Source organism: Mesoplodon densirostris, chromosome 18, assembly GCF_025265405.1.
Source record: "Mesoplodon densirostris isolate mMesDen1 chromosome 18, mMesDen1 primary haplotype, whole genome shotgun sequence".
Lineage (NCBI taxonomy): Eukaryota > Metazoa > Chordata > Mammalia > Artiodactyla > Ziphiidae > Mesoplodon > Mesoplodon densirostris.
In genome coordinates, this window is record NC_082678.1 from 53,477,367 (window position 1) to 53,489,358 (window position 11,992).

The 11,992-nt window shown below is 45.9% G+C and overlaps 1 protein-coding gene across 2 annotated transcripts; it reads left to right on the forward strand.

The window, feature by feature from the left end:
• The first annotated feature begins 302 nt into the window (after window positions 1-302).
• On the forward strand, window positions 303-11,570 carry LOC132479013 (histone H2A.N). Of its 2 annotated transcripts, XR_009530439.1 has the most exons (3): window positions 303-462; window positions 533-649; window positions 11,191-11,263. XR_009530439.1 is itself a non-coding variant. In XM_060082531.1 (2 exons), the coding sequence occupies exons 1-2, from the start codon at window positions 8,633-8,635 to the stop codon at window positions 11,536-11,538; spliced, it is 510 nt and encodes a 169-aa protein (XP_059938514.1). In that variant the 3' UTR covers window positions 11,539-11,570. The 2 variants fall into 2 exon arrangements, 1 of the variants encoding a protein (XP_059938514.1); XM_060082531.1 differs by lacking the exons at window positions 303-462; window positions 533-649 and adding an exon at window positions 8,633-8,794 and having other exon boundaries at window positions 11,191-11,570.
• Window positions 11,571-11,992: the final 422 nt, after the last annotated feature.

Sequence of the window (11,992 nt, forward strand, 5' to 3'; positions counted from 1 at the left end):
TATCTATGTATCATCTCCCTGGGATAACTGTAGGCTTCTTGAGCATGGGACCATGTCCTGAACTTCTCCATATCCCCCTTGACACACACCAAGGAGCTTGGTGTAGTGCCTTGCACATGTACATATGAAATGCACAATGGGTCAATGGTATAGAATGGGTTTTAAGTGGTCTCCAATTTATAGATACATTGGTTGATCTTAGAAAATTCTTTTGGAACCTAGACTGCATTTTCTCAGTGAAAATCTATTATAAATGGCTTTCTAAGGCAGCTGCACCTCTTCAGTCCTGTGTTTCTATTAGGACCATCTTCTATTTCAAAACCTACCAGGAAATCTAGAAGCCCCCAAAGACCTGGCTGGACTCCTACACTATGGCTGACTGTGAGATGCGTTAAGCCAGACCTAAGGACCTTGCTCACATTTGCTTCAGCTTCCAACAACCCACCCTGGCCAAGAGAGAGGGTAAGACAGCTTGATCACCTCCTGCATGAGCACGTCTGCCATGAGAAACCCACCCCGATCTCTGTCACAGGCAGAGATGAGTTGCAGCCTGACTACCATTAGCAGCTCTCGTTCTTCAGAAGACACCTCTCTGAATCTCAGTGTCCTCGTTTGTGGAATAAGAACTCTGGTTTAGATACTTTCCAAGGTAGGACCATCCTTTGCTTGGGTCATTTGTGTGGGTGGGTCAGTGGCTAAGTGGGTGATTGTGTAGAGTGTGGTACATTCCTAAAATGTTTGCATTGGTATGTTTTAGTATACATTAAAACTGAGTTTCAAAAAGAAAAGGAAGAAATCTCAAATTCTGTGCAATTTAGAGCAACCAGACACCACACTCATTGGAAACGATTATTGGAAGATGGAGGTAGGTATATCCCCTGGGTTGTTAGGGCAGAAGCAGTTGTACAGTGGGTAGGATCTATGGTGGGATGCAGCTGTGGTTTTCACATGGCCAAAGCAAGGGGACTCCTGTGTTAATCAGTGTCTTGTACAGGAGCCCAATGTGTAAAACATATACACAACATATGCAAAGGGTAGTTTATCAATTTAAAGTGCAAATTAGTATAAAATCAGGCATTGAGACCAATGAGGCTCTTTTGCTGAACCCAGATCTGTCCAGTGGGGCTGTAGGAAAATATTAACTATTGGTGTATAAAGAATATATGGGAGCCTTTTTTTTCCCAGTCTTCTTGCAACTTTTCTGTAAGTTTGAAATTATTTTGAAATATAAAGTTAAAAATCCAATCATCTAAAACTGTTCTAAAATTTTAAAAGGTTTATTTTTAAGAAATCACATTGTAATAATTTTTTCCTATTTTGGAAGAAAATCTGAAAAAGAATACACACACACACACACACACACACACATATCTGAATCACTTTGCTGTACACCTGAAACTAATACAACATTACAAATCTACTGTACTTAAAAGGAAAAAAAAAGAGAGAGAGAGAAAGCAATCATGTAACACTTAGAAATGAAAGTCACATCGGAAGTTTGCAGACATTCCAGAACTGGAAAACCAGCACACACTTTGAAAGCTCTGGTACAGACTATCTATTCGCTCTAGTTGCCATACATATGCTAGGAGATTATAAACACTAAAACCAAAAATAATTCTAAAACCAAAAATAATTTTAACAATTTCTATTTTAAATATGTTTTTATAATTTAGATGAAATAATTTCATGTTTACCTTAGTTGTCAAATATGCCCCAGAGAGAGTACAACCGGTTCCCTGCCTGAAATTCTCTTCCCTCTTGTCCTGCCTCTCACCCCTGTGGCCTAGCTAATTTCTGCTCATCCCTCTGCTCTCAGCCTCAACATCACTTCCTCCAGGAAGGCTTCCATGATCTCCTAAGTCAGGGTTGGCTAAGTCCCTCCTCTGTGCTCCCACAGCACGCTGGAAGTGTCATCCTCATTACAGGCTGAATGCACTTTAACAAACCTATTGTGCATCTATCGCATTAGAGTGTCAGGGCCATGAGTACTGGAAGCTGTGTCTGTCCTGTTCTTGGATGTAGCTCTGGCCCCTAGTAGCACAGTGCTTAGCGTGTGAAACTCTCAATAGACGCTTGCTTGATGAGGGAATAGGGGATGATCTGTGACTCTGTGGGTTATGTAATGTGAGTTTGTAAATCCACCCTTGTTGGTAGATTTTCTGCATTAAAAGCCGTTCATTGTGCAGCGTTTATCTCATTCTCATCTCCTGCCCCTGCAGGCAGGTCTCAGGGCTGTGTTCACTTCTCTCTTGGGGCCAGGCCTGCATGCTACATGTTCACACTGAACAAAAGCTGTTGTCCGAAAAACCCGTCTGCTGTTGACACCAGCTGCAGAGGATCTGTGCTGGGTTCTCCCTAAAAAATCAACTCTGAATTTTCCACAGCAAATATTTGCTCCCATTCTTCTACTTTCCCAGAATGTTTCTGGGCTGCCCATCCTCCCTCTCTTTACCAGGTGCGTTGTATCCGGGAAGATGGCTCAGCATAAGTCCCACAAGACAGAAGCAGGAAGGCCAGGAAGGACATAGTCACAAAGCATACTCAAAGGGCATTTTATAGATTTATTGTATAAGCCCCAATTATTCTAGAGCAGAAGTAGAAAGGTGAATTTATGTTGCAAAATAACTTCATAATGCACTCACAACCATATGGAAATGATAGGGAACCCTCTGCCTTAGATATTATCCAAAACATACATCCTCCTCTTTCATGCCTAAGGTTGGATTTGAACTAAGAATGATACATCAAAGACAGCGTATATGCTCTCTGTGGTTTCTGAAGCCTACATTTTTTTAGAGTAAAAACAGACCCAACAGTTGTCTCCCTGGTGTCATTGATGACTTACCCACCTGTGGACCCCTCCCCCCACCCACCCCCAACCCCTTCACCCCTGCCTTTCACTCTTTAGACATCTCACAGCACAAAGGAAAGGGAATTTTCATAGCAGAGGTCACTGTCATAAACTAGCCTGAAAGCCCAGAAAGTGACTTAAGAAGCTCACCTTCTCACCTCTAGCTATTAAAGACAGAGGGATGGTGGACCAATTGCTCAAGACCTGGTTCCGGGTTCTAGGAATTTCTTGCCCGCTGTGCCTGTGGTTCAGCTGTGCTTACCTGTGACGATGCTGAGTTGGGGACAAGGATCTTCCCTTAGCTCTTTGAAATGGCTGATACTATAGGCAGAGCTACTTTTAGCAGAATCAACGTAAGCGCAGAGGAAGTTGGGAGATAGCAGCTGAGGAGGGAGAGGAGACGGAGGAGGAAGAAGAGAAGGAAAGTGGCTGCAACTGCCAGGGTCTCAGGGCAGCAAGTGGGTAGTAACAAGACACTGGTTTCCAATTTTTAGGTTTCATTTTCCTTTGATGAAAACACGGGAACTTTCTCTCCCAAGACAAATGTCTTAAGCACACATGCAAAACAGTTTGCACGTGGACTCCCCTGATCCTCCCAGGCCCAGAATAACCTGTCTGTGGATCCCAAGTCAAGAACCCCTGGGCGGAAACTAACACACCCTTGTAAAGCAACTATACTCCAATAAAGATGTTAAAAAAAAAGAACCCCTGGGAATTCCCTGGCGGACCAGTGGTTAGGACTGGGCGCTTTCACTGCTGTGGCCCAGATTTGATCCCTGGTCTGGGAATTAAGATCCCGCAAGCTGCGAGGTGCAGCCAAAACGTACATTAAAAAAAAAAAAAAGAACCCCTGAGCGAAGAGGGGGATCACACCACAGGTCCTAATCATGGGGGAATGGAGAAGAACGTCAGCAGGCCGTCACTGTCAGTATCCCGTGAGTCACCTGAAAAGGGCTGTCCCAAGAGCACGTCCCCCGGAGTTGGCACTGGAGCCACATTGTTTAAGGCCTCAGGAAAGACAGGGTCAGATGGTAGAGGAAGAGTGCTTATCACACTGAGCTGGAGTTGGCTGTCCAGGCATGTCCCTCGACTGGCTAGGACAGAGGCCACACCCTACTCATCCTTTTATCTCCAGCCCTCAGTCTGTGCCTGATGCCCCTTAGATATTTCTTGAATCGAGTAGATGAATTAATTAGTGAGTTAATTTATTTGTTAATGGGGGTGTGTAGATGTAGGGTTATATTTCAGGGAGCATGTGGCATTTCTCTGTGCCCTATGCCAGAAAATCAATAACTCAAGTTATTCTGGCCATTGGAAGGAGTCCTAGAGCTAGAAAATTTGGGAGTGTGATAGGAACCCATGAGAGGGAAAACACATCCACAATCAATTCATGGATTGAATCCTGCATCTTAAGGCAGGATGTCTCAAATTTTAAGGTGTATAAGAATCACTTGGGATCTTGTTAGAAATGCAGTCTCAGGTCCCACCTGAGTAGATCTTAACTCACTGAATTGCAATCTGCATTTTAACAGGATCCTCTAGTGACGCTGCTGCAGCCAGATTGTAGACCAGACCTCCTTGAGTAGCAGGATTCTAAGGAATCCTAATGGCCATGTAATCAAACATATGTACCCCTTTACAGATGGGGAAAGTGAGCCCCAGGAAGAGCTTCTGACTTTGACTAGGTCAGAGTAGGGCACTGGTAGAGCTGAGACCAGAACTTACACAACTTCTGATTTGGGTAGTGGATTGTTTCCACTATCCAACATGAATACTCACTTGTAAGACAGTGTGTGTGTGTGTGTGTGTGTGTGTGCAGTAAAGAAAAGGGAGAGCAGCACCCTAGATCCCCCCTGGGTCACCCCAGGACCTCCCTACCCCATTTCTAAGTGGGAGGCTGATGTCCGCCTTTTCCCCATTCCCCTTGTTCTCTTCTAAAACCTTGGAGTAGAAGCTAGAGAAAATATTGCTGGGGTCAGGAAAAGTCCAATTCCTTTCTTCCCTCCACCTGACAGAATAGCAAGTAGTTAGTACAGATAACATCCGCCATTAATGTTTGATTAGTATCCAGAGAACTGACATTGCAGGAAGAGTGTGACATCATACTCAAGGTGACATCTTCTAATCTGCCTCCCAGACCCCATCTCCTCCTGCCATTCATGAGAAGTTTCTCAACTGGTGAGCTGCAGCTGTATTCATCTCCTAGAGTTAAGATCATGAAATAAGATGATGTTAAAACGCACAGTGTGACCCTCTGACTTTATCCAGTCAACTGGATTCATTCTTCTGACTACCTAGAGGTAGAATACCATGAACAGTACTTCTATCCAAATTCTGACAACCTGAACTCTAAACAAATGATACAGGGGGATTTTTTTTTTTTCTTTTTTTTGCAGTACACGGGCCTCTCACTGTTGTGGCCTCCCCCGTTGCGGAGCACAGGCTCCGGACGCGCAGGCTCAGCGGCCATGGCTCACGGGCCCAGCCGCTCCACGGAATGTGGGATCTTCCTGGACCAGGGCACGAACCCGTGTCCCCTGCATCGGCAGGCGGACTCTCAACAACTGTGCCACCAGGGGGAAATTTTTAATGACTTAAGAGTAGAACGCACAAAACCTAGGAGACCTCAGAGGCCATGTGATCAAGTATCCCACCCAATGCCTGAATCCCCTCTACCATATGCTACTGAATACAATGCCTGGATCTACCAGGCATTTGACGCATTAGGCCTCCTCCATGCCATGCCGATGTCTCCACACAAAAGCGGGCTCAACACCCTTTCGCTCCGTCTTACTCCTGAATCGCTGCTCAGACTCACTCCGTGCCCTGTACGTCCGCCAGCCCCCAACACTCCCGTCCTCTGCTCCTGTTACTCGTAGTATGTATGAACTTGGTTTGCCCTTTGCATCTGCTGTTCCACCAAGAGAGGACCAGATTGAAGTGAACGGTAACCAAGGAGAGGAGCTGGGGTCATAGCGAGTTAAGGAAGAGCCTCCTGTTTTTCTTGAGCTGACCTGCCTTTTAAGAGTTTCTCTCCATAGAACCCTATCACTATTTTCTCTGATCTCTTTGAGCTCTGCCTTCTCAACGTTAAGTTCTGTGTCTGACTGCTATCTATTTAGCCCTTCTGTACAGAATAGCCCTTCAGTTCAGAGTAGCATTTTCCCCATCCTCAAGAGGCGGAGGTAGTACAGTGGTACCCAAACTTTAGATACCTGTACTGGTGGTGTAGGATAGGGGTTGGGGGGGGGTCTTCATTTTAATGAGCAGCCCAGGGGATTCTGCTGCCGGTGGGCAGGGGGCCTAATTTAGAGAAATATTGATGGGAATTTTGATGTCAGACATATTGCAGCTCAATTCCTAGTTCTGCAACTTACTACCTGTGTGACCTTGAACATCTTAGGTCATCTTGATAAGCCTCGGTTCCCTCATCTTTCTTAAAGAGATGATAAAACCCACCTCTGAGTGTTAAAACCATGAAATGAGATGACGTCTGTAAGGTGCTTCGTATAAGTCAAGGCAGGTAGCAATGAATATGAGCATGCATGCCTATTAGTGTAATTCCTTCTTTTATCTTCAGGATAGGGGAATTATTAGCAGGTAATCATTGATTTCATGTCCTTTTTAGCAACTGAGATTTCTAATAGATGTTGGTGCATCTTCTGATCACGTTTTCCTCTGAGTTTTGTGATTCGTATTGGTAATTTATTACCATTTCCATGCATAACCATGGACCTTACACTTAGTAGGGGATCAAAAATTGCCGAATATTTTGCATCGAGAGAATGCCATCTGGCTAGGCCTTCTGTGCTACATTCCCATGGCAACACCACATCTGTTCTTCTCACCCTTCCCCCAAAGGCTCTCCAGCATCTTGACATTATGGCACTGATTCAATTCCCTCCTGGCCTGACCCTTCCCACTGCCTGGTTCCAGTGAACAGTGCCATCCCACAATGCCTTGATGATACCTGCCCGTTTTCATTTACTTCTTTGCATTAAAACGTCCGGTTCACTTCATCATACAATATATGCTCTAGGCATAGATTATGTTTTAAACAGAGAAATAATGAGAGGAAGCTGGTGAAATGATGAGAGGAGGAGTTGGAGTGGTGGGCGGGATGTGGCTTTGACAACCAGGTAAGAGGGAATCACTTTTTCCTTTCACAGAAGGGTTCAGTTTAGCTTCCGTGGTGGTGATCAAATGATTAATTCAGAAGAATTGAGCCTACACTATGGATAAGTTACATTCCAAGTTCTCCATCAATGAATGATACACATAGCAACTGCACAGAGCACACATGGGTAATTAGAAGGGTCCTGGGGCCCTGGTGTTCAGGTCTGGAAGGTGGTAGAGTGTGGGGTTAGAAGCAAAGGCTCAGGGGCTGATTCTGCACTGATGTGACATCAGGCAAGTCACATCAGCCCTCTGAGACTCAGTTTCCTCTTCTGTAAAGTTCAAGTAATACATACATCTTACCTCGTAATATTGCTATGGTAATTAAGTGAGATAAAGTATGTTAAGCACCTAGCATGGGACATAGTTAGGGCTCAATAAATGTAAGCTGATCGTACTTCCTTATTCACCAGTCCCTGCACTGGGACTTCGATACGGCTCATAACCAGGTGGGAGAGGAAACAGTGTTCCATTCTGGTCCTTTTTATCAGGTGAACCCTGGTTCTCTGGTGTCCTCTTATCTGTTGGTTCGTGTCAGGCTGGTCACGTCCTTGTAGCCGAGCTGATACACTGATTGCAGGGAGTTCACGGCTTCTTTATCTACAGTTTCTCAACCTTCAGCCTTGAGGTACAGTGACTTGCTGGCTTTCCCAGCCAAGCTTTGTCTCCTGAGTTCCTAATTGCATTTGAATAACCAAGCACACACTTGCCTTTCAGGAGAGACATTTCTCTCCCAAGGCAGATAGAAATACCCGGGGCCTAAGCACCACATCTGTGAGGAGCTTCTCCAACCCCACCCCGAGTCTGGTGTAGTTGCTTTAGGAAGGTCTTATAGACCCACGAATCCCAAATCTGGCGGGTCATTAGATTCACCTGGGATGCTTTCGAAAAATACAGCTTCCAGGATCCCACTCCTGGTCCTTTTGTTTATTTATTTATTTTTGGCTGTGTTCGGTCTTCATTTCTGTGCGAGGGCTTTCTCTAGTTGTGGCAAGTGGGGGCCACTCTTCATCACAGTGCGCGGGCCTCTCACTATCGCGGCCTCTCCCGTTGCAGAGCACAGGCTCCAGACGCGCAGGCTCAGTAGTTGTGGCTCACGGGCCCAGTTGTTCCGCGGCACGTGGGATCCTCCCAGACCAGGGCTCGAACCCGTGTCCCCTGCATTAGCAGGCAGATTCTCAACCACTGCGCTACCAGGGAAGCCCATGGTGCTTTTGAATTGAAATTTTCATGCCTAAGAACCATTGTCATAAGAACACCTGGAGTTAGGCACATACAAAGAATAACTTCTGAAATGAGCATTACCTGGTAAACGGATGGCTGTTACGTCAAATGGGTGCTCCCTTTCACCTGGGATAGAGCCAAAGAACACGTGAGTTTCCCACCTCATGCTCCTTCGGGACAGTAACCCAAGCTGGCTTTAGACCCTACGTCTAATATCTCTTGAGGATTCTGAGAGCCTTCCTCTCTTGCAAGTGCAGTCACTAATGACTGATGTTATTAGGAAAGGGTGTCTTCCAGCACTCCCTGTAAAACCTCTTCAGCACTGCCCTTGCCTTCGGCCAGTGCTCTGAGCTAGCGGTGTAAAGACAGGTCTTCCACATGCACTTCATTTGCTTACATGGCCTACGATGCCCTAAGAAGAAGCCCACAGTTTATATCCCAGTCACAGAGAAGGAAGGGCGGGTCAGCTCCACCTTTGGGAAGGAGAGGAGGAAGAAGAAGGAGGCATATTTTAGTTACGTGGGGAAAATCCTAAAGCAAGTGAGTTGGGACTCTATGCAAACTGAGAATGGCCAAGGCAGGTATCACGTTAGTGGCCCTGGGTGTGACCTTGACTTCAACTTCTGGTGCAGGAGTCCTCGCTCGCACGTTGAGTTCCCGAAAAGTTGGTTGCAAAACAGCTGCCCTGAACTGGCTCTGTGAATGGCTGCTACCTTCTCCTACTTGCCTTTCTTTCTGTTGGCAGCAACTCTGAACACCTGAACCCTTGGTGTCTCCCTTTCTTGTATCTGTTGACAGCTGATCTGTAAAGTGACTCTTAAAGGCCCTCCCCTCTTCCTGCAGAGAGGGGATTCACCACCTCGTCTGTTCTGTCGCTTTGAAGAGTTGCAAATAGCAGGTTTTCATTAAATGGTCATCCATATTATACTTAGAAATGTCTTTAAGTAGGTAGGCACTCATTCCTTTCTCCTGCCCACCCAACACCTCACCCCGTGGCATACAGATTGCAGAAAACAAAATCAGGAAAGGATTCCCCTTCAAGAGAAGCTATGGGGAAGACAGGAAGGAGATTCTCTGAAAGATGTGTTAAGGCTTGATTTGGGATATTACTTCTTTTTTTTAAAATTTTTATTTTATATTGGAGTATAGTTGATTGACAATGTTGTGTTAGTATCAGGTATACAGCAAAGTGATGCAGTTATACATATACAGGTATCTATTCTTTTTCAGAGTGTTGAGTAGAGTTCCCTGTACTCTACAGCAGGTCCGTGTTGATTACCTATTTTATATACAATAGAGTGCATATGTTAATGGGATTTTACTTCTTCACGCCCATGAAGCAAGGCTGAGTGCTCATGTCTGTAATTGTACCGAAGCCCCCTGTATTCCAGTAGTATCGTTTGGAATCTGTTGTTTATTCTGGGAGAAGAAGGGAAAACGGGATTAAGGAATGATAGGAGAAGGAGAGAAGGTGTGTGATTCAGAACAGGGTTCTCAACCACAGCACTGTTGACAATGGGGTCTGGGTAATTGTGCGGGAGGCTGTCCTGTGCATTGTGGGGTGTTGAGCAGCATCCCTGGCCTCTACCCACTAAATGCCAGTAGCACCCTCCCTCCCAGTGTAACAACCAAAAATGTCCACAAATAATGCCCCATGTCCCCCGGAGAGCAAAATCACCCCCCAGTTGTGAGCTCCTGCAGGAGATCTGCATTTGGCTGGAAAGGCCTTCGGTGGGAGTGCTTGGACTAAGAAGTCTTCTGAGCATTAGTTTTTCCTTGGCCTGTCCTTAACTTTGTGGGTCTAGCAGGCCACCCTGCTTCTTCAAGCCTCCAAAGGGTCAGGTCCGTGATCTTGGGTCAGCCTTTCAGGGCGCTGCGAGGATAAAACCAGATGTCGGTTGGATAAACATATTGAGTGCCTAAGTGCCAGCCAGGCCTGCTGCGGGAGCTCAGATGCGAACGATGAGGGCTCTGTGGTAGAGGGGCTCACAGTCCTGCTGTGTGTGTGTGTGTGTGTTGGGGGGCATATTGAGCAAATACCTGTAAATTATGAAAACCACGAGGAATGTTTAGAATCCCACCTGAAACCTTTCCTTTCAAGAAACTGAGGCCCAGTGTGAGTCTGTGACTTGCGACCGTGACGTCTCGTGTCTGGTTAGGATTAGAGCCCAGGAGGGGTGGTTCTCAGGGCAGCGTTCCTTGGACTGTGTCTGCTGCCCCTCTAACTTCAGACAAGGACACTAATGACATAGGCAGTGTGTGGCACAGGCTCTGAGAACAAAACGTGCTCCGGTCCCCAGTGGGGGAATTGTGTGGAATGCAGAGAAGCCAGAGGTGGCACTTGGGGAGGAGCCTTAAAGGATGGATGGGATTTGAAAGGTGGAGCTGGGTGCAGGCATGGGAGGTAGAGGTGACAGATACACAGTGGCATGGGGACCGGAAAACATGGGGACACACCTGAGGAAGAGCAAGTGTTCCCAGCTTGGCTGGAGATCCTGTGGGCACAAGGAAGTAAGGCGGGAAATTAGAAAGTGTTAAATGCTCACTAGTATGCATATAGAGTGTGAAAGTATACTGGAAGCTTAAACTATATTTTCCATCTTCAGAAGGTGCCGGATGTTAACTCTGCTTCCATTAGGAAAAACCAAGGTGCAAAAGTTGAAGTGACCAGAGTTAGTTTGTATTACCCAAAGGTTATCTTTCTCACATACCTACACATTCCCTTCCCTCCCTCTTCCTCAGAGAGAGCTGATAGGTACAGTGGCCTGGTTTCCTTCGTCACATCCCTACTGTCGTCCCTTTGGGTGGGTCGTATGTTTCCACAGACGCATGAATCCACAGAAGCCGTGGGTACTCGGGTGCTGGGTTGGACCATATGTTCCTGACTGTGGGAGCCTTCACTTCTCTGTCTCACCCTTATGCTGTTTCTGTCCCAGACCCACCCAGACTTCAGTGGGTGCTCCTGGATCTTGGATGCACTGGGAGCTCTGGAGGGTTGGTGGCTGGAACGGGTTAGCCTGGAAGCGATTAGACTGTCCCTCTACAACCACAGAAGAACCGTCACCAGCAGAGAGATCCTTGAGGCAGTCAAGCAGAGATGCTCTCGGAAGAGCTTGGGAATAAGTGAAGTGAATCTGAATGGCCCTGTTGTTGAAATGATGACACTTGTCAAACAAAATTGGGTCCGTTGGAGGACTGAGCTGGAAGTTGAAGTATCTGAGAAGAACGCGCTGCAGTGGTGGTCTCAGTGTGACACACCTGGTCTCTGGGTCTTGCATTTTTAGCCTCTGACTTAATTTGTGAAAATAGATAAATAAATAAAGGAAAGGCACTTTCTCTTGTGTGTGATGCTTGCTTATGGTTTTTAACATTTTTTCTTAAGCACGCATCTGCCCTGTTTTGAGCTTACCTATTGTATTTTTGGACACAATTCACCCTGTTACACTGTGGACTTACCATCTCTCCCCACTACTCCAGCCCCAGGGTAGGGGCTGCTGCACTGATATGAACTGAGGATTTTTTTTCTTAACTTAAGCACCCCTACCTTGACTTATGGAAACTAAAAAATAAAGGGAAAAGGGGTCTGTTTGCTCTTTGAGTATAAGACCCATGACGTTGTTTATCTATATAGCACCTAGCATAATAGCATGTATGTAATAAGTGTCAGTCAAATGTAAAAGCTGGTCCCAACCATGGAAAAACAAACCAATTATAATAGTGGTATAAAAATACAATAAT

Coding starts and splice junctions, on each gene's coding strand:
- LOC132479013 (XM_060082531.1), top strand. CDS start 8,633: ATGCACTTCATTTGCTTACATGGCCTACGATGCCCTAAGAAGAAGCCC. Junction 8,795..11,190: donor TGGGGAAAATCCTAAAGCAA/GTGAGTTGGGAC, acceptor TTTCTGTCCCAG/ACCCACCCAGACTTCAGTGG.